The sequence below is a fragment of the Equus asinus genome, chromosome 12 (genome assembly GCF_041296235.1).
Source record: "Equus asinus isolate D_3611 breed Donkey chromosome 12, EquAss-T2T_v2, whole genome shotgun sequence".
NCBI classification, from domain to species: domain Eukaryota; kingdom Metazoa; phylum Chordata; class Mammalia; order Perissodactyla; family Equidae; genus Equus; species Equus asinus.
In genome coordinates, this window is record NC_091801.1 from 48,245,598 (window position 1) to 48,270,754 (window position 25,157).

The 25,157-nt window shown below is 34.0% G+C and overlaps 1 protein-coding gene across 12 annotated transcripts in view; it reads right to left on the minus strand.

Moving 5' to 3' along the window:
• The window catches only part of RGS22 (regulator of G protein signaling 22), a 170,749-nt gene that overhangs the window by 23,428 nt on the left and 122,164 nt on the right, over window positions 1-25,157 (minus strand). For all 12 annotated transcript variants that reach the window (XM_070481398.1, XM_070481396.1, XM_070481395.1 and 9 more), the window contains 8 exons: window positions 23,298-23,390; window positions 21,108-21,280; window positions 19,966-20,128; window positions 17,447-17,605; window positions 15,085-15,153; window positions 12,616-12,777; window positions 8,381-8,560; window positions 4,660-4,818 (listed from right to left, as the gene is read on the minus strand). In XM_070481398.1, the coding sequence (XP_070337499.1) occupies window positions 4,660-4,818; window positions 8,381-8,560; window positions 12,616-12,777; window positions 15,085-15,153; window positions 17,447-17,605; window positions 19,966-20,128; window positions 21,108-21,280; window positions 23,298-23,390 (1,158 nt within the window). The remainder of the gene's footprint in view (window positions 1-4,659; window positions 4,819-8,380; window positions 8,561-12,615; window positions 12,778-15,084; window positions 15,154-17,446; window positions 17,606-19,965; window positions 20,129-21,107; window positions 21,281-23,297; window positions 23,391-25,157) is intronic.

Here is a 25,157-nt window from a genome sequence, read left to right on the forward strand (position 1 = left end):
CCAAAAATCTCTCAGAAATGAAGCTACAAGTTACCCAAAGGGAAAAGAGATTTGACTAGATAGATAGATAGATAGATAGGGGATTTATATAGTATCATATATATATATATGTATATATACATGCTTTCTTTCTGATCCACATATATTATACAAATGATATATAATATGTATATAAATCATATATAGGGATCAGAAAGAAAGCATGTACATATACAGACACATATACACATATATGTAATACATTTATAAATGCCCCCAAACTTGGAAAGAGATATAAACCTACAGACTCAAGAACGTGACCAATACTCAGAGTAAACCCAAAGAAATCCATACAAGATACATCATAATCAAAATTCTGAAAACTAAAGACAAAGAAAAAATCTTGAGAGCAGTAAGTGACAAAATACTTGAAAGCAGTAAGTACACCTTACTATAGAGAAAAGAAAGGACAAAATAAAAAATCTTGGAGCATCAGAAAGGAAGAAAAATGGAAAGAGCAAAAGTATGGGTAAATATTACAGACTTTTCTTCTCCCCTTGAGTTTCCTAATTTATGTTTGATAGTTAAAGCAAAAATTATAAAATTGTCTGATGTAGTTCTCAATATGTGTTGAGGAAATATTTAAAATAATTATAAACAGGTGAGAAGAAAAGGACTTAAAGGGAGGTAGTTTCTAGACCCTACTCAAACTGGTAAAATGTCAACATGAATAGACTGTGATAAGTTATGTATGTATAATGTAATAGCTAAAGCAACCACTATAACACTAAACGCTAAACAAAAATATATCAAAATAACATTGTAAGAAATGTTTGAATAATCCACAGGAATGCAAGACAAAGTAAAGAGAAAAAAAAAGAAAAACAGAGGGAACAAAAAAAAAGATAACACAGCAGACTTGGAAACTAACATATCAATAGTTACATTAAAGATAAACAGACTAAATACACCAATTAAAAGACAGAGATTGATAGAGTAGATTACAAAAAAAATAAGCCAAGAAAGCATGACACAACTATATGCTGTTTATAGGAAACCTCATTCAAATATAATGATATAGGTAGTAAAGGAATAGAAAAAGATATACCATGCAAACATCAAAAGAGAGTAAGCTGGTTTTGCAGTTTTGGAGAAGTCTGACAGTTCCTCAAAAGGTTAAATATACAGTTACCCTATGAGCCACCATTCAACTTCTGGTTCCCAGAGAAAAATGAAAACATGTCCACACATCAAGTTGTGTAAGAATTTTCACAGCAGCATTATTCATAATAGCCAAAAAGTAGAAACAACTCAAATTTACATTAACTGATGAATTGATAAACAAAATGTAGTACAACCATATAGGGGATATTATTTGGCCATAAAAAGAATGAAGTACTGATAAATGCTACAACATAGATGGACCTTGAAAATACTATGCTAAGTAAAAGAAGCCAGTCACAAAAGGTCACATATTGTATAATTTCATTTATATTAAATGTCCAGATATGGACAGTAGATTAGTGGCTGCCAGGAGCTGAGGGGATGGAGGAATAGGGAGTGACTGCTAATAGGTATGGAGTTTCTTTTCGGGGTAATGAAAACATTCTAAAATTAAGTAGTGGTGATGGTTGTACAACTCTGTGAATATATTAAAATAAAAAAATTGTATACTTTAAAAGTGTGAATTTTATAGTATGTGAATTAAATTTCAATAAAGCTGTTATAAATAAAAGTACTCAAACAACAAAAAAAAGAATATGAAAGCAGGAGTGACTATAGAGTCATGCACCACATAATGACACTTCAGTCAACAATGGACTACATATCCAATGGTGGTCCCATGAGATTAGTCCATAGATGTGTAGTAGGCTATATCTACTAGGTATATGAAGGTTTGTGTAAGTACACTCTATGATGTTCGCACAATGACAAAATTGCCTAACAACACAACTTCTCAGAACATATCCCTGCTGTTAAAGAACACATAACTTGCATTAATATTTATTGTAATAGCCCAAGACAGGAAACAATCCAAATGTCCTTCAATGAGTAAATGGTTAAGCTGTGCTATAAATGTACCACTGAACACTACTCGTCAAAAAAGAGGACATACTATGGATATACATAACAACTTGGATGGATCCCAAGGGCATTTATGTTGAGTGGAAAAAGCCAATCTCAAAAAATCACAAACTGTATGATTCCATTTACATAACATTCTCAAAATGACAAAATTATAGAAACAAGAACAGATTTGTGTCTGCCAGACATAGGGACAATGGGGGTGCTGGTGGCTATGACTTATAGTCACCAGGGAGATGTTTCTGCTATATCTGGAATGCAGTGTTGGTTACTCAAATCTACACATGTGATAAAATGGCAGAGAACTATACACACACCTTGTACCAATGTCAATTTTCTGATTTTACTATTGTACTATAGTTAAGGTAAGATGTAGCCATCGGGGAAAATGAGTGAAGGGTACACGGGAGTTCTCTGCTATCTCTGCAAATTCCTGTGAATGTTAACTATTTCAAAATAAAAATTTTTATAAAAAATCATTTGGAATTTGAAACTTAAAAAATATCATAGCAATAGCACTATTTTGAATATGAAATATGAATAAATTTCACAAAATACATTCAAGACCTGTCATTGAAAACTGCAGGTCATTGCTGAGAGAAATTAAAGAAGAACTAAATAGAGATATACTGTTTTCATGGATTGGAAGATACAATAGTGTTATAATGTCAATTCTCCCCAACCTGATCTATAGGTTCATTACAATCCTGACCAAAATATTTAAACAGTCAGTAACATGTTACTAATAATTAAGAAACCGTAAATAAATGCATTGATGTTATTTGTCATCATACGACTGGGAAAAATTTCAAAGTCTAAACATACCAAATGGGGACCACCAAATGGGGAAAAGCAGTGTTCGCATACACTGCTGGTAGGAATATAAACTGACACATTCACAGGGAAAACAAAATGGTAGCACTTACTCTACTAAAAACACACATACTCTGTTATTCTGCAATTCCAAAAAAATTTTTATACATGTGAATATGAAGACATTTACAGGAATATTGTCTGCAGTGCTATTTGTGAAGGTGAAAACTGAAAACAAATATCCAACAGTAGAGAAATAAATTAAAACAGTATATTTACTCATATGATGGAATAGTATGCAGCAATTAAATCGAATAAACCAGATCTAAATATAGCAATGCTGGTAGAATTAAAAGGCATAAAGTTGAGTTTAAAAAGCAAGATGTAGAAACACACATTGCACAATATGTGCTATGGACTGAATTGTGTCCCCCTCCCAAATTCATATGTTGAAGCTCTAACTTCCAGTATGACTGTATGCGAAGAGAGGGTCCTTAAGAGGTACTTAAGGTTAAATGAGGTCATAAGAGTGGGCTGTAATCTGAAGGTATTGTGGCCTTACAAGAAAAAGAAAAGAGAGAGATCTCTTTCTCTCCCCACCTTGTGAGGACACAGAAAGAAGGTTGCCATATACAAGCCAGAAAGAGACATCTCACCAGGAAGGAAATCAGCTGGCACCTTGATCTGGGACTCCCAGCCTCCAGAAGAGAGAGAAAACAAATTTCTGTTGTTTAAGCCGCCCAGTCTGTGGGATTGTGTTACGGTTGTCCAAGCGGACTAATACAATATGGTACCATTAACGTAAGTTAAAATACATACAAAATAGTCCTCTGTATCGTGTATGAATACATATACACATATAAAACACCATCTTTAAAAAGAGCTGGAAGAATATATCCCAAACTTAATGGGGATGGGCAGAGTAATAGAACTCAGGGCTGGGGTTAAGAGAGTTCACTCTTTCTGCAATATTTTATTTCCTGGGGGAAAAATAAAGCAAATGAGGCAAAATGTTAACGGTGTTTATTTCATCCTGTGCAAATGAGAGTGCTTATTATATTTGTACCTTTTGATATATTTTTAATTTCTTTTAAAAATAGGATAACTATAAGCTTATAAATAAATAAAACACATTACTTGGGAGTAGTTATCCCTTTTCAATTCAAAGAAAATAAATAGAAAGAAAGATAGATGAATGGATGAATAAAGGGACAGAATAACAAACAGGCAGGCTGGGCAATCTATGATTCATGTTTACAAATTTGCAGTCAATGTATCATTCTGTAATTGTAATACTGAAAATGCTACCCTCCAGTACATAATATCTTTTCATTCATTCATTCATTCATTCATTCCTGATTTATTCAGTAAACAATGAATAATAATTGAACATGTGCGAGACACTAGTGCAAGTGCTTATGAGACACAGATGAATAAGACACATACTATCCTGGAGGATCTCAGGCCAGTGAGGATGACAGATGCAAAAAGTCATTCACAAGACAATAGAAAGCATATGCCAAGAGAGGCAGGAATGTTATTACAGTGGATGTGAGCTGCTTGTGTTGCCTACTAGGGTCAAGAAAGCTTTCACATAGAAGAGATGACATTTTGAGGAATTCAAAACCAAGTCTGAAACCTCTGACTGAAGGCTTAAAAGCCACTAAAATCTGTATTCCATAACTTGTCTGTATTTTTCCCCAGCCCAAATTCTTCTATAAATGCACAGATATCACACACCTTTTAAAAGTCTGATTAAACCCAAAATGAGTCTTGTCTCACCTTTGCAAATTTTTCGTCTTCTGTGACTGCCAATTTTTTTTTCTGCTTATTATATTCTTGTCTTCTCTCTAAAACACTCATAATTTTTTCATCAGTTAAGTTCTTTCTAAACTCACAAAACTGAGGCCAAAACTTAAATAGAACTCCAAAAATTGTCATCTGTATAAAAAACAAAGTATGTCTCAGATTACAATTTTATACAAATGTACCAATTTAAACTCTAATTCACCATAATAATGGATTAACTATTCTATCTTTAATATACAGCATGTTTCCTCCAACTTATTGTCTCCAGACATCTTGGTATAGTTTAGCTCAGCACATGCTTATCATCAATGTTTTTTTTACTACCAATGAGAAAGCCTTTCTTTTAAAAAAAAGTACACTTAGATACACTTAAAAGTCACTTTATTCTTTATGTTTCCCTAACCAATTGATTGTATTAATAAAGAATCCATTAGGTCTTTTTAAATAAGAAATTTATGTTTTCTTTTAAAACATATACTAGTAGATCTGCCACACCACACACTCTGCTGTTTTATGCAAGTATTCCAAATATTCAGTTCATCAAGGGAAACTCCTCTCTGTTCCCCCTTTTCTTTCTTTTAGAGAAAGGAAATACCATTTTGCCTCTGGAAAAGCTCTTAAACAAAGCTGCAGATCTAAGAATAAATCTTGAGTAACTTTTAAATGATATAATCTCTCTTTTATGTGAGAGCAAGAAAAGTAACATTTAAAAAGCAGAGTGGTATCCTGGACAAATGGTTTCTATGAGGACACTCTACATTAAGTGATTCATTGTGATATTTACAGAGATAAGAATTGTTGCTCAAATTCTCATGCCAAGTTTTTCTATTAGTTCCAGAGGCATACATTACTTTCAAGAAGGTAGGACCTTCTAACATCAGACCAAGTCCAACATCTTGTTGCTAGGAACAGCCTTTACTTAACACCCTGGAGAAAAATGAACCATCCCATTAGGTTCTAAGCCAACTCTTCAGGGGAAAAGAGGAACTTTTAAAAAGTAAATGCTGCAGTGATCAACAGAGTCCTGAATTGGCACATTTCATTGCTCCTCTTTTCTGTACATGAACATTATTAGTAATTCCAAAATTATTTACTCCTTTTAAAGTACAATCTTCTCATTGATTTCTATAGCCTCTTGGGATTGTGAACATAAATGCTAGAGATACTTTATTTGATGAACTGCAGGCTTTAAAAAAATTTCATTTACATTTACCTGTCATGCATTTAATTAAGTAATCCCCTGTTTCAATGTTAAGGGATCATAGTAGTCTTTATATGAACTTAAACTTAAATACTCCTCCTCCTCCTCTATTTACCAACTAACGACCCTACTTCTCAGTTATCTCTGCAAAACCTGAGTCATTCTCAGCTCTCAAATAAATTTATTTCCAAGTCTCAATTACGACACAATTTTTCAATGGCAGACATAAAATTGTTCTATTCCTAAAAGTTGCAATTAAGATTTCAGGTGAATAACATACGTGTTATTCATGAAAATTACCTTGCACCTCCAGAACCTTAAAAGATAACCAAACTGTGGGTAAGAAAATGTTTTAACAAATATAGAGCTACTTTGTTCACTGCCAGCAGATGGGCAATGACTTAAATATGAGTAAAAAGAGTCAGTGAAAATTTGTCTGAATGATGAAAACTTTCAAGCTATTAGGGATGCAGGTAGGGGATAGGCAGAGGCCACATTGATAATACTACTAAAACAGGCAACAGCTTTTTATTTACTCTTCAGCCCTTTCACTCAACTTTGCTGTCATTTCCAATTTGATCTTCTTCCTTTCTGTCATGATAGATCTCTTCTCACATCATTCATTAATGTGTTCAAAAATGTTACTGAGTGCTTATTCTGTGCCAGGAATTCAGGCCACAAAGGTAAATAAGAAACGTTCCCTGCCCTCAAAGACCTTACAGTCTAATGGGAAAGTCAGTCATGACAATAGTCATTTCCAATTTTGTATGATAAGTGTTCTGATGGGAACAAATATAGGATATTATAGAAATACAAGAGAGAGAAGACAGTACTGCAAAGAGCTCAGGAGGGAAGAAAATAAGGCCCCTTTATGGAAATATAAATATTTCAGTAAGACTGGGAGATAGATGGCAGGGAGTGGTAAGAGATGTGGCTAGATGGATATGTAGGAGTATGGTCTTCATTCTGAGGACAATGGGGCGCAATTGAAATAGAAAGCAGAGAAGTGACATGATCCAGATAGACATTCTGAAAAAGATGGCTCTGTCTGCAGTGAGTTAAATGGTTTCGAGAGCCCAGAGGCAGGGAGTTTTGGTAATCAATGTGAGACATTGCAGATGTGAACTGAGGTAGTGCATGGAGTTGGAGAAAAGTAGATAGAACGATAGATAAGGAGACAAATGGATATGTTTAAGGACTGAACACATGGGGGTAAGGGAATGAAAGAGAGGGAACACATGAAGATGGCAACCAGATCTCTGGCTTCTATACCCTGGTAGGAGGTGATGCTATTCTCTGAGCCTTCTCAGGAAACACAAGAGGAATAATTGATTTGGTAGAATGAGGCCCCTAAATAAAGATTCCCTTATTTTCAGATGCTTCAAAGTCCATATTTAAGATATGTCTAGGACTCTGTTTTAGGAAGTCAGGGAGAAGGTGTAAACTAGAGGATTTCAATAAAGTTCACTGGCTGCAATCCCTGGAGAGTGTGCTGGAACCAACCAATGTAAGTAGCTCCAGACATTCACTGTCAGACTCAAAGCCTTTGATCTAGATGGGCAAGCCCTGGCCTGGTTATCAGGAGACCTAAGCTAAGAGATCTCTAAGATCTTTTTATTAACAGATGCTACAATTCTGGCACCATATTTTCTCTATATCTCTCTAGCACGTCCTCAATCACTCCTCTATATTTTTGCCTATTTTAATGCATAATTTGGATTGTGAGTTCACTTTCAGTTCCTTAGAGGACTAAGAACACAGCTGGCTCACAAATGAATGTTAAGGAATAATGGCCTTTTTCCATGCTCAAGGGCAATCATACCCTAAATATCTGGTTTATATCACTTAAATCATGACATGGCCTTCCCTATTACCCCATTATAATTTATTTTTCTTAATCATTTTTCAGGAACAACATGACTAAAAGGCTTTTCAAAATGCAAATAAATTATGTTCACCAAATCACTGTTTTCTATTATTTATCTTAAAAAGAAGTAACTTGAGCAGGTTAACAGGCATGATTTTCCTTTCTTGAGCTTGTGTACTTTATGTTGGTTGGGTACTTAAATCTCCTTTCACTTATTTTATGAGCTATGTGAATATTTAAATCTCTAAAAATACACAAATCTTGGGACACACATATTTTACACATTTTTGTGGTAGCAGATATTTTAAAAGGAAATATGAATGGTGGGAAAGGAATAAGGAATTAGCTGGAATTTAATAAGTTAGAAACAAAAATGATAATCATGGAAGTCAAAGTATAGTATTTAAATAATTGTATTTGCTGTATATTATCATCAACGAGACAATAAGTTACTAGTTTCTTATGTTCTGTGGCATAAGCAAAGATTTTTTTAATTAAATAGAATAAATCTCAGTATTAGGAGGACTGGAACTCTGCCAAATAGGAATAATGCAAAAGCTTTAAAAGAATATCTAGATTGTCAATCTATTTTAAAATACGCTTAGCCACATGCCCTGATGTCTTACCTGTGCCTCTCTAAAAATATATGGTCCTAACTCCTTCCTGTGTTCAATAATCTTCTGCGCTTGTTCTAATGGAATGTCAATTTGTAAAGCTGGTGGAATACTAGAATTAATAAAGCAGTTGATAATAGTCAGGATCTTCTTGTGGATGATGGACTCATCACAATGAGAATGGCACAAGTCCTGAACAAGGAGGAAAGATAGAACAAGAATATATGATTAATGCATTATTAGAACACTTTACAGAATCGTGTCCATACATCTTTCAGTTAATATATACATTTTAACTTAAGAGGGCACTAGGACACGTCAAGGCTATCTTAAAAAATCATAGCTTTTATTTCTCTTGGGTTTGAGGAAACGAAGACTTTGATGCATATACCTTATGCAAATACAGGTTTCATTTAATCCTGATTGCCTCTTCTCTTAGACAAAGAGACAGCTTTAGTGTCTACTTTGACCCATTTAACAAATTTATATTGAGTGCCTGCTATATCCCAGACACTGAACTGAGCCCCAAGACACAGTATCTACCCTTTAAACGCTCAGTCTCTCCTGGAGGAGAAGCATGAATACATGTTACTACAATTTGAGATAGTTAATAAGTGCTATGATAGACATATACACAGGGTCCTAGGAGAGCACTGAGAACAGGCATCTAACTCAAATCACAGGTAGATGCAAAAGCTTTTCCAACCAGAACTGCTTCTATACCAAGGTGATTTAGGCTCAAAAAGACCAGCAACATAAGCAGGAATGCTGATGGTGACAGGTGTGTCATTACATATTTCTTAGTATCTATATTTTTTTTTTTTTAAAGATTTTATTTTTCTCCTTTTTCTCCCCAAAGCCCCTCGGTACATAGTTGTATACTTCGTTGTGGGTCCTTCCAGCTGTGGCACGTGGGACGCCGCCTCAGCGTGGCCCGATGAGCAGCGCCACGTCCGCGCCCAGGACCCGAACCAACGAAACACCGGGCCGCCTGCAGCGGAGCGCGCGAACTCAACCACTCGGCCACGGGGCCAGCCCCTCTTAGTATCTATATTTTTTAAGTTAACCTATTACATTATCCTCTCCATAGATAAAGAACTTTAAAAATAGTGGTTCCACATTAAAAAGACCCAGTTTTATGTCACAGATCTAGGGCTATCATTTTTTAAAATAAACAGGTAGGTTAGCTTGAATTACGGCACTCTCTGTCAAAGACATTGTTCTCTAAGTGACTAGAAAGCAAATAAATTTGGAAATTTGTAATTCTAGGCCAGAAATGAGCCAACATTTATTTAGTACTCATTGTACGGTGAGCATTGTAATAACTGTCTTACGGACACCATTAAAGAAAGAAAAATTCTAGTGCCTACCATGTAAAACTTTACATACAGTTTGGCATGAGTTATATATGAAAAAACCTTGACATAAATGTTACATTGAAACAACAGTTAGTACTTTTTACTCAATTTAGCATCTCTTCAGAAAATGTCTATTCATACGATGTATTTGGTATGTTACCAAAAATGTAATTTTTTTGCCATTAATAGTGAGATTATCACGTGTAATTATTTGTGAGCCTGGTTTATAGTTATGGAATATAAGGCTTGTGCAATAAAAAGAAATTTGTGAAGTTCTATAGTCTTAATTTTGAGAGTGAAAGGATAGAATTTAGACAGAATTAGAAGTGATATTTTTTTCTAATTGCTCTGTCCTATTATACCATTAACCTAATTAACTTTTGCCTATTATCAAGGTCACAGTTTAAGCATACTTTCCTCTAGTAAGCTTTCTGTGACTCCCTCCATCCAGGAGAGATGTCCATTAGTTACTTCCATTGCATCCTGTGCTCCATCCACCACTGCACTAATCACACTCTCATAATTGCCTGTCTTGTACGTGTTTGTCCCTCCCATGACACTGTAAGTCTAACAGGAAAGACTGTTTTGATCACAGTTGTATCCTCAAGATTTAGTCTGGCCCTTAGCAAGTGCTCAGTAAGTATTTGTTGGATGAATATATCCATCCAATCTTTTCTCTACGGACACACACACAAGCTCAAGCACACACGTTAGATTAAATCATATGTTTTCTAAGTAGCTAGGTTTTAAAAAGTCAATATGATGAATATCTTTTCCCATCATTCATTATTCTCCTACAGCATAATTTTTAATGACTTCAGAGTATTCTATTGTATAGATGTACCATAACTAAGTAACCAGCGTTCTATTGTTGAACATCTGGGTTCTTTCCAATCTTTCATGATTCAGAATAATGTTTGATTAAGATCCCTGTAGCCATCTCGTTGCATTTTACCACAATCATTGCTGGGGGGAGCATAACTTAGTTGTTAAGGGCACAAGCTTTAGCAATAGAATGCCTTGGTTCAAATTCCAGCTCTACCACTTAATTAGCTGTATGATGTCAGCATTTCTCAACTTTTCTGTGCCAGCTTCTTCATCTGTAAAATGGTGAGAATAATGGCTTTGACCTCATAGGCTTCTTATGAAGAATAAACTACTTATTACATGAAAAGTATTAAGACAATATCTGGCAGATAGTAAACAATAAGAGTAAGTCATATAAAAGTGAGCTCAGTAAGACTCTGCTAGGTAGAATGCTTTCCACCTGACAAACTCCCTCAAGACCCAATTCAATTATCATCACTTCTGCTGCGACTTCCCTGACCCACCACCCTCCCTGTATCATTTCCTCCTCTGTGCCAAAATGATACCTAATCAGAACACGGATCATAATCGACACTATTTCATGATATTTGTTTTCATGGATGTCTCCCTCGTTGAAGGAGGGCAATGCATTGTATTCATTTTTTTTATTCCTACAATCTAGCATAATGGTTGGCACATCAGATACTTAATAAACACTTGGTGAATGAACAAATTCACTCCTATAGCATGATTTTTAATAGCTACTTAGTATTATATGTCCCACATTCTATACCACGGAAAAGATATTTAAATGAAGACCAAGGGTAACATTGAAAGAGAAATGGTCACAAAACCAAGGGTTGACTATGTATGAGTCTATGGTTTTTTTTTTAACTACTGTTTTGCAAGGTTTATCTCATTACTTCTTGTTCTAGCAGGGTTGGGCTTACTCATATTCATATTAGCTTAAAGATCAATCTGCCCCATCATAATAATTTCCTATCCTGGAAAACAGACTCTATCTCCTTTCTAATTCTCAAGAAAAGAAAAGAAAAGAAAGGAAAAATATAATTTTTAGGATTACTTATCTTCTGACAGATTTTGAAAAAACTTGTCTCAAAACATTTTTTTTCCCTGAGAAAATTTCTAAGTTGAGAATAGTATAAAAACTGTTAATAACAGAAAAGGTTTCCATGAGGTGTTGGAGATAGTTTGGAAACAGATTTTATTGAGCAAGTACTAACTATATAGACTATAATGCTGCAGAGTATTAGTATGGCATAATTCATACTTACAGGCCAATTTAGAGCATTAGCCTCTTAAATTTCAGTTTATTTTTGTTCCCTACTTTTATAATGGGATAAAATAGGCTGCTTGCAAGAAAATGAGCCTGCTACCCCTGGGAGCATTTAAGTAGAGGCTGTATGCCTACTCTTAGGTATTTCTAGACAACATTCCTGTATTAAGTTTAGACTATATAACCTAGAAAGTCCTTTCGTCCTCTTCAATGCAAAGATTCTATATGGTTCCACTAACCACTTAAACCTGAAAATTTGCACCTAACCACTTGTTCTTTCACTTCCTTATTTTGCTAACAATTTGGCCATTCTTTCTAATAGAAAAGCTTCTCTTATCTCTTTTGATTTATTTGTCTATAATCCACTATATTTGATTACTATTGCTGTAAATATGGTTGGAAGGAATTCCTGTAAAGAGGTCTTGGTTAAAGTACTGAATATGGATATCTTCAGGAAAAAATGTGTATGGTATGTTACAGATAAGTGATATGCAAAATATAGCTAAAACTCTTCTCAGGAATGTTTTCATTGATCATAATATATGTGAATACCTTGAAAAACCTAATATTATCATTTCAGGGCTCACTATTACTCTTCACTGTACAATAATAAATGTATCTAACGTAGACCAGTAAACATCTCAATATTTGCATTTTGGTATGAAGATGGCAAAACTGGGGATATCTTATACAAATCTTGTCCAAAAGATATAGCTAAGAATCTGATATGTTAATGCATTTCCTCCTCAAAAAGAGGTGGTTTTCTCTAGCTCCCAATGTAATACCTTGTATTTTTGTACTTCTTGCCAAAAGAGTACCCCATTTTCCAATAAATCTCCTTTTAGAGCCACAAACCGTTGAAATTGTCTTGCAGTAACTGGATTCAATAATGCTTTACGAAAAGCAATGATTTCACTAGATGAAGATATCCACTTACTCTCCACAGGCTGTCCAAAACAGAGAATACAGAAAATTAGTTGTGTTCTAAAAAGTAATAAGAAAGTCATTTATTAGGCTAAAAATTACCAACTTCTATCTCCTTTACTTTTCAGGTATTGAAATTTATGGCATGGATACAATAGATTTTGAGAATTTTTTCCCCTCTGTTCCTCTCCCCTTTGTCTCCTTTATATTTCTATGGCATCGTTTTTTTAAGAGGTACGGAGAAAAAGAAATGATTGGATGATTTAGAACACATGACTACATTGTTTAAGAATGTTAACAGTCATTACAGTTAGGGAATATGGTGAAAAACTACATTTTAGTGTACAGTATGAGTTCTGTGCTTAAACAGAAAAAGTAATCATAATGTTATGATTATATATTGTTAAATTATTATTGACTTTATAATTACACATATTATATATGTTATATGTTATATATTAATATATAATTCTCCTGTCTGTTAATAAGTAAAAGCAGTTAAACATTTAAGCTATTTTGTCAAAATTTTTAGAAAAAATTACCAACTAATCCTATTAATTTAAGTAGGAAATTTACTGTGGAGCTTCACTATAATTCTATCCAGGAAAAGTTATGTTTTTAGGTGAGACATCTTTATATGATTTTAATAACAAATTTATTATTAATAATAAGAAGAAATAATTATTAATACATTCTTTTTAATAATAAACTTCCTCTGACTGAGGACTCACCTTACATAACAAAAAAGCCAGAAGGACCTATGGTGTTTTAGTAATACTTAAAGGTATTACTTATTTTATAGCTTTACAATTTCGAAATACAAGATGTCTACTTTTTTACTTTGACCATTTTAGATTTACTCATATTTCCCCCCTTTAGCCTCTCAGATTCAAAAACGTAAGGAAGAGATTTTATTGAACAGATTTTTTTTTTTTACGGAACAAATTTTATTGACGTTCCTCAAATATGAGTTTAGCCTACAAACATGCAAGGAAGCACCATTCTGAAAGCACGGTTTTAGATGAATTTAGGAATTATAGTAAGAATCAATCAAAACACATGATAAATATCCATTACCGACAATGCATAAAGTAAGTTTCTTGAAAGAAATTGTATATGATCATCAATATGCAAAAAGTGCTATGAGAACACAAAAGAAGGAGTAACTAATTCTGCCTGGAGGAGTAAAAGCTTTACAGAGAAGGGCCTTAAGGATGATGCCTGAGTCAGAGACTGAAGAGTGAAGGCAACTCCAGGCAGTTTAGAGGAACAGTGGTGCCTGTACCCTAGATAAAGCAAGCAGATGTCTATCACTATTTTAGTGAGGCACATGTCTCTTCTCCAGACAAAAAGTTAAGACCCTTATCATATGGTCCATATTAAAATTATAGCCCTATAAATAGGAACAACTATGTATTAGACTGGGATGTTTATTTAAAACCCACTCAGCAAATAATGTTTTAAGACCTGCATCTTAAGATACTAAAACGCAGTAATTTAACTAAAACCTGTAATTTAACTAAACAGAAAATAACATAATATATAATGCACAATAATATGAAATATAAGCCCATTCTACTTAGTATTTCAATAAAAATATACAGCAAAAGACATAAGAATGGTTTATTTCCTTGCAAGAGAAAAATGCAGAAAAAGAGCATCCTAACGGAGCCATACGCTCCTCTAACAGTCAAATAAAATTTTATCTTTATTAGTTTGTAGGGGGTCACCTGGGTTTACTTTGACATTCTATCAAGACCTGCAGAAAGACGAATACACATAAATTTGTAGGCTCAAGAAGACGACTGTGTTTATCACGCTTGTTAAGAAACAAAATAGGAAATTTCTACTAAGGTATCATATTATATTGGTTTAAATAATCACCAAAATTACAGTTATCTTAATTCTTTTAAGGCTAAAACATAATTCTAAATAAAGAGGATAATGTAAGATAATTTAACCTGCTGATTCTGCTGCATGTTTCTCATTCTTTTTGTGTAATTTACCCTCAATAATAAATAAGCTACCATATGGCAGAATGAACAGCTTGTCTCAATAAGTCCATCATAAGCAAAATAAATAAAAATACATATTTAAAGTCCAATCAACACTTCTAGGGTTGAACAGGTCAAGGAACTCTAAGAAGAGGGCTCTGGTAGAATCGCTTTACCCCAGATGCCATCAGACAAATAAGAATAGTGTCGGCAGTCAGTTGGTGGCTCAGACAGCAGTGTCTACAGTGAGGGTCTTTGAACAAGAAGGGGAAGAAAAATATAATACTTCGACAGAGTGGAACTTACAAGAGGAAGAAAATACCAAATGTTACTTGCCTTCCAGACCCCGATTTTCCTTTCACGCTTCTGTAGTAAGAGCTCTTCAGTTACGTCTCTCATCTGTACCTACAAGCAAAACCAATTATTTTATCCCAGTTATTCAGAAGGTCTAAAGTTTTGAAATCATTTACTAATTCAATAGCATTAAAAAATGAGGTAAAGGTCAGTATGGAGAAGAGATATTGCAGGTCAGGAGAAAGAGAATCAGACTTAGAAATGGAAGCGCTGCCCAGGTCCCTGGGCAAGTCACTCAAATTCTCTGAACAGTTTCCTCATCTACAATGTGGAGATGATAATACTTGTCTGTATTACCCCAAATGTAGAAACTAGTTTCACTTTGGGTCACATGGAAACTGCAGCTGGAGAGATAATTAGGACTTCCTGGATTTTTGTGTAACTTTCTAGCCACAACTAATTTTAGAAGAGCACAAAAGTTATTCAATATAGGGAGGAAATAACAGTGGCTATTTCTTGAGGTTGCTGCCTATTCACAATATTCTCCCTTTCTTGGGAACCACTCCTGCCAAATCTGTGCTATGTGGCTCTATCTCCCCTGTCCATAGCAGAGAGATCCAGGAGCTGACCCAGAGAGACAGGGACTAGAATCACAGCTGCTAAGTCTTTTTGATAGCCACAGCCTGAAGCCAAGATCTGAGAATTCTTCTTGCTGGGTTCCCAAGGCTGTTCTGGACCCCGGCCATTCTAAAGCTTGGGTGTCAACTCTTCCCCTAAGTGTGTGAGATGCTTCAGTACCATTTTATAATCTGTCACTTATGTCCTCAGCTTAAGGTTGCCAAAATCAATTTATGTTGTTGGCCACCCAAAGAATGCTAAGTCAGGAAATGGCTGTAAGTTACAATAAAATTATTTTGGTAAACACAGTGAGAAAACGTGGCAAATAATATTAGTAAGCCAAATGTCTTTTTACTTGGTTTTGGATAGAGAATTGGGGTTAGCCTGAAGAAAGGAAATGATGAAATTTGAGTTGTCCCAAGGTTTATTTCCAGGAACATTTTGCCTAAAACAAGTCAGCTCTTCTTCTCTATGCTGTAATTTCTATAGGACACTATAATTTCCCAGCTGTACTGTGTTTTCCATAACTCAAGATGCTCAGAAGACTAAGGCTATTTCCAGATAAGTAAGGCTCAAAGTGTTTGATAAACTGAATATAGAGGGCAGCTTATTTAGACTCTTCCTGATCAATACTAATGACATGTGCTTCGCATACTAAAGTCTAAAATTACATGCTATCTGCCCCTTGTGTGATTTTTGTAAAGATTAGGTTTGCCTGTTTTCAGGTGTAATAATGACATTTTAAATTATCAAAGTAATATATACTCATTATAAAATAAAAATAAAACAAAGCAAAAACAAAAACCACCCTACTTTACATAGTAAAAGTCTTTCTCACTCCCCAAACCCATTCCCAGGAGGCAGATTCTTTTAGGTCTTTTTTCATAAATGCAAAGATAGACAGACAGACAGATAGATAGATAGACAGACAGAGAAAGAAAGAAACGCATAAATAGATATAGAGATATAAGAGTATGTAATGGGATTACCTTCTATATATTGTTCTGTATCCTGCTTGTTTCACTCAGCAAATAACATCTTTCATATCAGTACATGTGGAAATCTCATTTTTACATTTTAACCTCATTTTTATAATCTCACTTTATATGGAAATCTGCACAGTTTTCCATAGTATGAAATTATCATAATTCATTTAACTCTTCCCCCTTTTACATCCTTCCCATTTATGTGAGAACTTAATCATATAAAAAATAACAACTAGGGGCTGGCCCCATGGCTGAGTGGTTAAGTTCGCGCACTCCGCTGCAGGCGGCCCAGTGTTTCGTTGGTTCGAATCCTGGGCGCGGACATGGCACTGCTCACCAAACCACGCTGAGGCAGCGTCCCACATGCCACAACTAGAAGGACCCACAACGAAGAATATACAACTATGTACCGGGGGGCTTTGGGGAGAAAAAGGAAAAAAATAAAAAAATCTTAAAAAAAAAAAATAACAACTATATTAATAGATAATATTTAAGTGTTTGCTGTGTGCCAGGCATGCTACAAAACTAAGCTACATCATTTCATTTCATCTTCTCAACAAACTTATGAAGCAATTACCCTTATTAGCCCCATTTTTTTGTAAATGAGGAAACTAAGGTTATAAAAATTAAAGTTGTACAATTAATATGTGGCACTGTTAAGATTAAAACTTGGGAAGTCTGACTCCACTGTCTTAACCACCACGCCATAGAAGAACAATGGCTAGGCCAACAGGTATGCGCATCTGATGTTTTGAGAGGTACCATCAATTGCTATCCAAAGATTATAGTAATTTACCTACCTTTATTTTTTGACGTGCTGCAAACTGTTCACTTGCAAGAAACAATGGCAACCACACATTTTCTAGCCTATTTAGGACACGTTTCTGAATTTCAATTAGAACAGGTACATCAAGCTGCTCGTGGAGAATCTTTCCCCAGCCACCACTTAAATTCATTATCTAAGAAAACAAATATGAAACGGAAACTACAAACTTATGTTTTGGCAAAGAAACACTAATGGTCATTGCTTTATTCACCCCAAAACCATTTGCTGAGCACCAGATAGGTGCCACGATTTTCATTTTCTACAACCTATCTCCTGGCTATCATTGGTATAGTAAAGACAGACAACTCCTCTAACATCAAACTGAGAATTGTGGTTTCTGTGACAGTTGTTTTAGATGTATGATTTTGCTTATGATATATTTCAAAGAACACAGGAATGAAATTTTTCTTCATGGCATTTCTTCTCTCAGTATTTTCAACTGCAAAATGAAAGCATTAGTCTCTTAGTTTTCTAAGTTCCCCTTTAGGTATAATATGAATCTGTGATTCTGGTCAAACTGACTTGTTTGAGAAAGCATTTTCTTTTTGTGTATGAGGAAAATGAGGCGTTAATTAGTTAGGAGACAAGCTTGACTCAGATATTATAAACGTGTATATTACCAACAAACATTGGGTTGGAGATGGTGGGAGATGGTGGTAGTAATGATGGAGGGCTGTTACAACAACTTCTAAGAAGAAAACAGGCAGCAGGAAGTCAGGTTATACAAACAATAGTCTTTGACTTGCACAGGTAGCACCTTTTATGAAACATAATTTCTTTGTGGCCCAAATCTTCCTTCTGAAAAACTTGTGATTTCAAGAAGCTACTAATGGCTCTTTCCTGCTATAAATCATTGGGTTTTTTTTTTACCTGTTTCTGTGTATACATCACTCAAAACTTTTGGACTGCTCAATGGAAAAATTACCTTCTTCTTAGTTCTCCTTTGATTAATAAGATTAACCAAATCCTACTAATATGTAATAATAATACGTTTTACATGAAAACAAAAGAGAACCCCTCTTAGTCATTCTTTAATAATAATAATCAAATAATATTAACAATAACACTGTTTTTGTATAAAAAATAAGAAAAAAGAAAAAGAGAAAAGACTGTTTTGCTAATGAAAGAGCAAACCTACCACACAACTGAAATTAGAACTAGCATAATCTATATAAAACATAATGTGATGTGGATATCCTTAAGTATAAAGTAAGTAAATAAAAATAAAAGTAAAGACGAAAGTGAGGAAGAAGGGTCATTGGGAAAACTCCTCTGTAGCAAGCACAATCATTTGTTATGATAGCAATGGGTAACTTTTTCCACTGAATTTTAAATTCCAGCATATTATACTATGGAGGGTTCACACAGTAGCATCAGACACCACAAAACCTCACATAACGTAGCACAAGCCAAACAGAAAACAAACGCTTTCCATGTGTTTATTTCATATTTGTGCTTATTGAGATACCCAACCACTTTTGCTAATACATCCCAGATTTGTATCTGACGGAACTAACGGCAAGACATTTTTGTCAAGGTTGCTTAATTCTAGAATTTCTTCTCCCTCTTACTCTCGAAGACTTTTGTTTATTTTCCCAAGGATCTAGCTTTTTAATTTGGTATGCCCTACTTGTGAACACCTCTGAATTTTTCTTTAATTTACTGAATTTAGCATTAATCTGAAATTCATATTTTATAAATGTATGCCAATAGGACACGCATCCTTTTAAACTACCAAAATGAGGAAGTCAAATGCTATACATTTGATCTCTAGGTAGTAGTGTAGTACTAGCAAACTTCAAACTAAATAAATTATAATACTTAATTATTTATATTTCAGAAGCATAAAAATTGAGCCATATTCCATGCACTCAAAGCATGAACACTCAAATCCAATCTGACATTTTTGCTGTAAATAATGACACTGTAGTTATTAATAAGTTGTGATTAAGGCCATCTTACTTTGGTATAGTAAAATGGCCAAACGTATGTTTCTGGTCAATGAAAATAGTTTCTGGAAACAATATAATGGCAAATGATTTTTCAAAGATTGATTACGTCTGGAGTAATATCAGTTCAGAGAAGAACAGAAAAGAGGTAGAGATGAGGCTTAATGGCTTATAATGGCTGTTTTTCTGCTTGTTGAAAGGTGCAGGGACCTTGTCCACCTTGTTCACCACTTATCCCAAGCGCTTACAACAATGTCTGGCATATTACAGGCACTCATATTTGCTGAGTGAATGGATGAGTGGATGAATAAGTTATTTTTATTCTATAAATTACTTTTTAAAATAACATTTTTTATAATATGTATACTTGAGTGAATTTTAAAGATACTTAATTTGTAGATAATTATGAATACCTAACAAAATCAGATATCAAAAGTGTCTAACATATGTCATAAAAGGAAAATTAAAAAAGGTGACTTGGAAAAGAGAAATAAATTATTGGTTTTCATACTTAATTATAAAAAATACATTTATATGTTGATACCTGGTTCTGCTGATATAGAGAAGCTGGACTGTTGGGTCCAAAGAAATATTTTTTATTAAGGTATTTGTTTTTAATATGTCTAGATTTTGCCTCCCTTTGCTTTTGATCTCCATACATTATTCTTCGGAACTGCTCAATGTCTATCCAGCACATGAGGTCCATGCTAAAATGAAAACAAGAACAAAGCATAGTCCTTCTTATTTGTTCTCTCAATTCTACTAAACACCAAACAAGTTGTTGTTTTGACAGAACTTAGAAAGTGGTTGTGTTGACTAGTTAGCACAACTGATTAGATCATAGAACTAATGAGTAGAATATTGTGTCTCTGATCCCTTTCTAGGCCAGTTAGGTTGACTCTATTGTATTCTTCATCCTGACTAAAAATATAAATGAATACAAGTACTGGGATCAGAAAAGAATCTACCATCATTATTGGTAGGGTCTCAGAGTTCTTCCATTAATGATGGACTATCATTGTCAATTTCAAATATTGGAAAATTTCCACCTATTGCATGTCTATTTGGCAACATGCTAAATTTAGAGTAATCTTAATCACAAAGAAGGGAAATGATGTATGTGAAATTTGGCTCCCAGGTCTAATCAGTTTCTGTTGGGAGAAAAATTATTGTAAAAAAACACGGTCAATACTTCAGTTTACATTAGATAAATATGTCATAAGGTTCCAAGATTCTGTGCAAAACTACAATGCTTTATTTATGTATTAGCTAATAAAAATTATGAAATATTACAGTGATTTCAATAGCTTAGTGAAATGTAAAAGAGACATTTCTCAGAAATATAATTAAAGCACCTGTCGAGAAAAATGCAAAAGAAAGAAACAGCAAAAAGGGAAAGAATAAAACATACTGGTGTTTTAATTTAGCCAACGCTAAAATTATCAACAAATATTGCTTAACCACTTTAACTGAACTTTGCTATTATCAGAACACACTCTGCAACAAAAAGTTATCCATACAGATTTCAGATAATTATACTCATTAATTTTTACTGAGATGGGTAAAATCTAGCACTAAATCACTTTTATAATATGTTGAATCAAAATAAGTAGCTTAAAAAAATAAGTATCTTAGAAAAATGATGTTTTAAGAGAGAAATACGTTTTAAAATATTATGTTCCTCACCTTGAAGAATGAGCCTCAAGAAATTGACGGAAATGTTCAAATTCCAGTTTGTTCTTAAGCAGATCATTAAAGTTAAAATGCTTATATTCCTCAGGAACATTATTCCAATATTCTGTTTGTTTAGAGGCATCATGAAGTGGTGAAATACCAGGTCCAATTTCACAAGTAGTGTCCTAGTGAAATAATACTTTTTGTAAAAATCTCTTAAACACAACAATTTTTCCCCCAAATTTAAATAGAGAAACTAAAATAAAAAGTAACTATTAGGCCAATGCTGTTTAACAATTCAATGGTAGAACTGGGTAAAGAATCTAGAATCTAGGATCCAGTTCTAACTCATATCAAATTCTGTTCTGCTCCTTTCCATTCCATTCCTTTCTTTTCAGGAACATTTAGTAAATATTTACTATATACTTGTTAATAAAATATTAATTTTATAATTTTTCTTAGTACAGAAGTAATGTCTTTTGTAATAAAAAGACAAAAAGGAAAAGCATACATAATACTATCATTCAGAGCCAACCACCATTAATATTTTTATATATATCCTTCCAGTCTTGTATACACAAATGTAGTTTATTAAAAATGAAGATAGGACTCTACATCTATGTATAGCTTTGTAACTTGGTTCTTTTTCTTAATAATATATTATGAACATAAAACATTCTTCTATTTATAACTTAGTTTTAAAAGTTATAGAGTAATGCAAGACATTTATCTAATAGTACATTCTTTAAATGTAATCACCTTCATATAAAGTTAATTTTTAGGTATTTTCAAGACCTCTGATGTTTTGTGGACAGTTTACAAGCCCTATAGGGCAAAGAGCTTATGCTTATTCTTTGAAAATCGTTTCCTTATATAATTTCTTACACAATTAATTCATCTCCCTACTCGTTTTTGAAAAGTGTCAGACCATGAGATAAACTACCAATATTTTAAAAATTAATTTTCCATAGGTAGAAGTATTATTGGGAGTGTTATAAATTTTAGCTCTTAAAGTTTAAAATACTACTTTATAATGTGCTACCTTTATGGATTTTTATGTAACCTTTCCAAGGTATTAATCACTAGTGTCTCAAATAGAGAACTTCTATGCTAATAAAGCAATGATCACGAAGGTTACATTTTAAAAATAACTTCACTATTTTTATAAAACTTTATTATTAAAAGAATAAAATTTCAAATATTTAGAAAGAAGAAAGTAAAAGATCATCTGAAACCTTACCACTCAAAGCTAACTATCTTTAACATTTTGGTGAACATCCTTCTAGATATCTCTTTGAATATGTGTATACATACAGAAATACACATATAATTTTATATAAATAGGATCATACGATACCCTACATTTTTGCGTGTGTGTGTGAGAGAGAAAGATTGTTGCTGAGCTAACATCTGTGCCAATCTTCCTCTGTTTTATGTGGGATGCTGCCATATCGTGGCTTGACGAGCAGTGCTAGGTCCATGCCTGGGATCTGAACCAGTAAACCCCGGGTCACTGAAGCAGAGAGTGTGAACTTAACCACTATGCCTCCAAGGCAGCCCCAATCCCTATATTTTTATAGAATATGTCCAGGGCATTTTCCATGTCAAAAAATATGCACCTAAACTGTCATTTTTATGAAGACACACACATCTAATTTTACGACTTTATGGATATATTATGATTACTTAGCCAATACAAAAGCTGCAGATTTATAAATCAAAATAACATTTTAATATGTTAGCATATCCTATGATCTTTTTACTGACTCCTTCAAATCCTTTCCCTATTTTTTTCTTTATTGTTTTGCCTATTGCTGTCACACAACAGTTCCTTTTCTGTTTGGAAAGCCCAATTTAACTCTTTTTTGACTTGACAACAAATAAAGCTGTTGTCATACAGGAAATAATCAGTAACATTCAAAGTAATATAATACGGTTTGAAGGCTCTCTGCTAAGGCAAGCGAGTTACTTGGCTCCCTATGCTACCTTATCTGCTTTTTTTTTCCGACTTTGTTATTAAATGTGTCAAAAGATGTAATACCTTTCAAATGCAGCATGCTAGGCAAAGGAATGGCAGAAAAATGAAACTGCCTAACTCCTACATTATTAATACATGATATGCTCAATATATGATTCCCACCTCCACCTGCCATATATGCAGTGGTAATCCTCTTCAGGGTAAAAAGTTTTTCATTGTCTTACCTCAGCTTTCTTGGAAAATGTCTCTTTATGCAAAGCCTGTAGCTTTCTGAAATGTGTAGAGTCTAGCTGTCGAGTTTCTTCCACCAGCTCCACCTAATACAATAATAATAAAGTGTGTAACATCAATAGAATGGCATTATGAAAAAGTGGGGAAAGAATGTACAATTTGCCAGTAACAGTGGGCTAAAAACCAAATACACTTGCCAATAAATTATTTTGGAGGCTAAAGCAGGAAGACCAACATAGCAAAAAATATTAGCTACAGCAAAGTCAGACTTTAAATGCGTGCAATAAAAAATACAAACATTTCTATGTAATGATATAGTGCCACCAAAGATCATTCTTCCTTTCTGGACAACCCATGTGAACTAACAAACATTGTTGGGTCACATTTTCAGTTTCTATTCATTATGACACGATATTAGTCATGAAGGCAGGCACTGCCAGCTTTAGGGACCAAATAATCCATAGAAGAACAAGAAATGACTGAACTCCATTCTTCTTAGTCTGTGAGCAAAGGTTTTTCATTGCTATAGCAAGAGAAGAGAGAGCCAGTCATCTAAACCTCATATTAGATCTCAGCCTTCGACAGATTGCACTGTTTTACATAGTCAGGAGAACAGGATCTTTCTCCATTTCTCTATTGCAGAGAAAATTAGTTTGGCTCACTGAGAATTTTCTGCATTTAATAGCTATAGTCTCTTTTGGGAAAGAGTCTACGTAATCCAGTCAGCTGAACTTTTAGAGAAGTCCTCTGGGCTGAATTTAAGCAAGTTTCTAAAATTAAGATTTATTTTTCCTCTTATTAAAAAGAGTGTATAATTTGTCCCACGCATTTTATAGGAATCATTGCTAATGACAAAACTTTTTGGTTTAGGGAAGTTAGTTATAATTTTTAATCTTTTTTATTACTTCAGGATCCTATCTCAGGACCATTTTCCTCTATACCATACACTTTATTTAAAATAGTGAATGGAAAGAATTTTTTAAAATTTCATATGATATCTTAATCTTCCTAGTGTAATATATATCTTTTTGTAGTAGAAATGATGCAATGCTAATTTTTCAGGACAAAGAGAAATCAGGAATAAAAATTTAATTATTTTGGTCATTTAATTTAGTAAGCCATAGGGTTGTTTTAAGTTACAATCCAATAAAGCAACTCTATCCAAGGTGTTTTGGTATTAATTTTATCTTTAAAGATTTTATTTTTTCTTTTTCTCCCAAAGTCCCCCAGTACATAGTTGTATATTTTTTTAGCTGTGGGTCCTTCTAGTTGTGGCATGTGGGATGCCACCTCAGCATGGCTTAATGAGCGGTGCCATGTCCGTGCCCAGGATTCAAACTGGCGAAACCCTGGGCTGCCGAAGCAGAGCTCGCGAACTTAACCACTCGGCCACGGGGCTGGCCCCCGGTATTAATTTTATCTTAATTACCTAACCTATGCTTTCTAGTAGAAGACACGACTATCTAAGAAGTTGTTGAGGAGATATAAACAAATAGCAACACAAAGATAGCAGAGTTCCACCAAATAACCTCCCGTAAAGGGTATATGCATTAACTTAATATGAAAAATACCCATGAATGGTTTTAATTTATGATCCAAAATAAATATTTCCTCCACCCATCAATAAGAATGGTGAAAATATTCAAGCATTGAGGCTTAAAATAACCTCTTTGGGATGAAAAAAGATGTGTTGAAATTTCTATCCAATCAAGCAGTCCGACCTGACGAACATCTGCAGTTGCTTTAAAAGCAGCTCTGAAGTCGGACAATGTGCTTTCCACAATACAAATGAAACGTTTATATTTTCCATGGGTGTAATATTTACTGTAACTCATCAAGTATAAAACTAAATG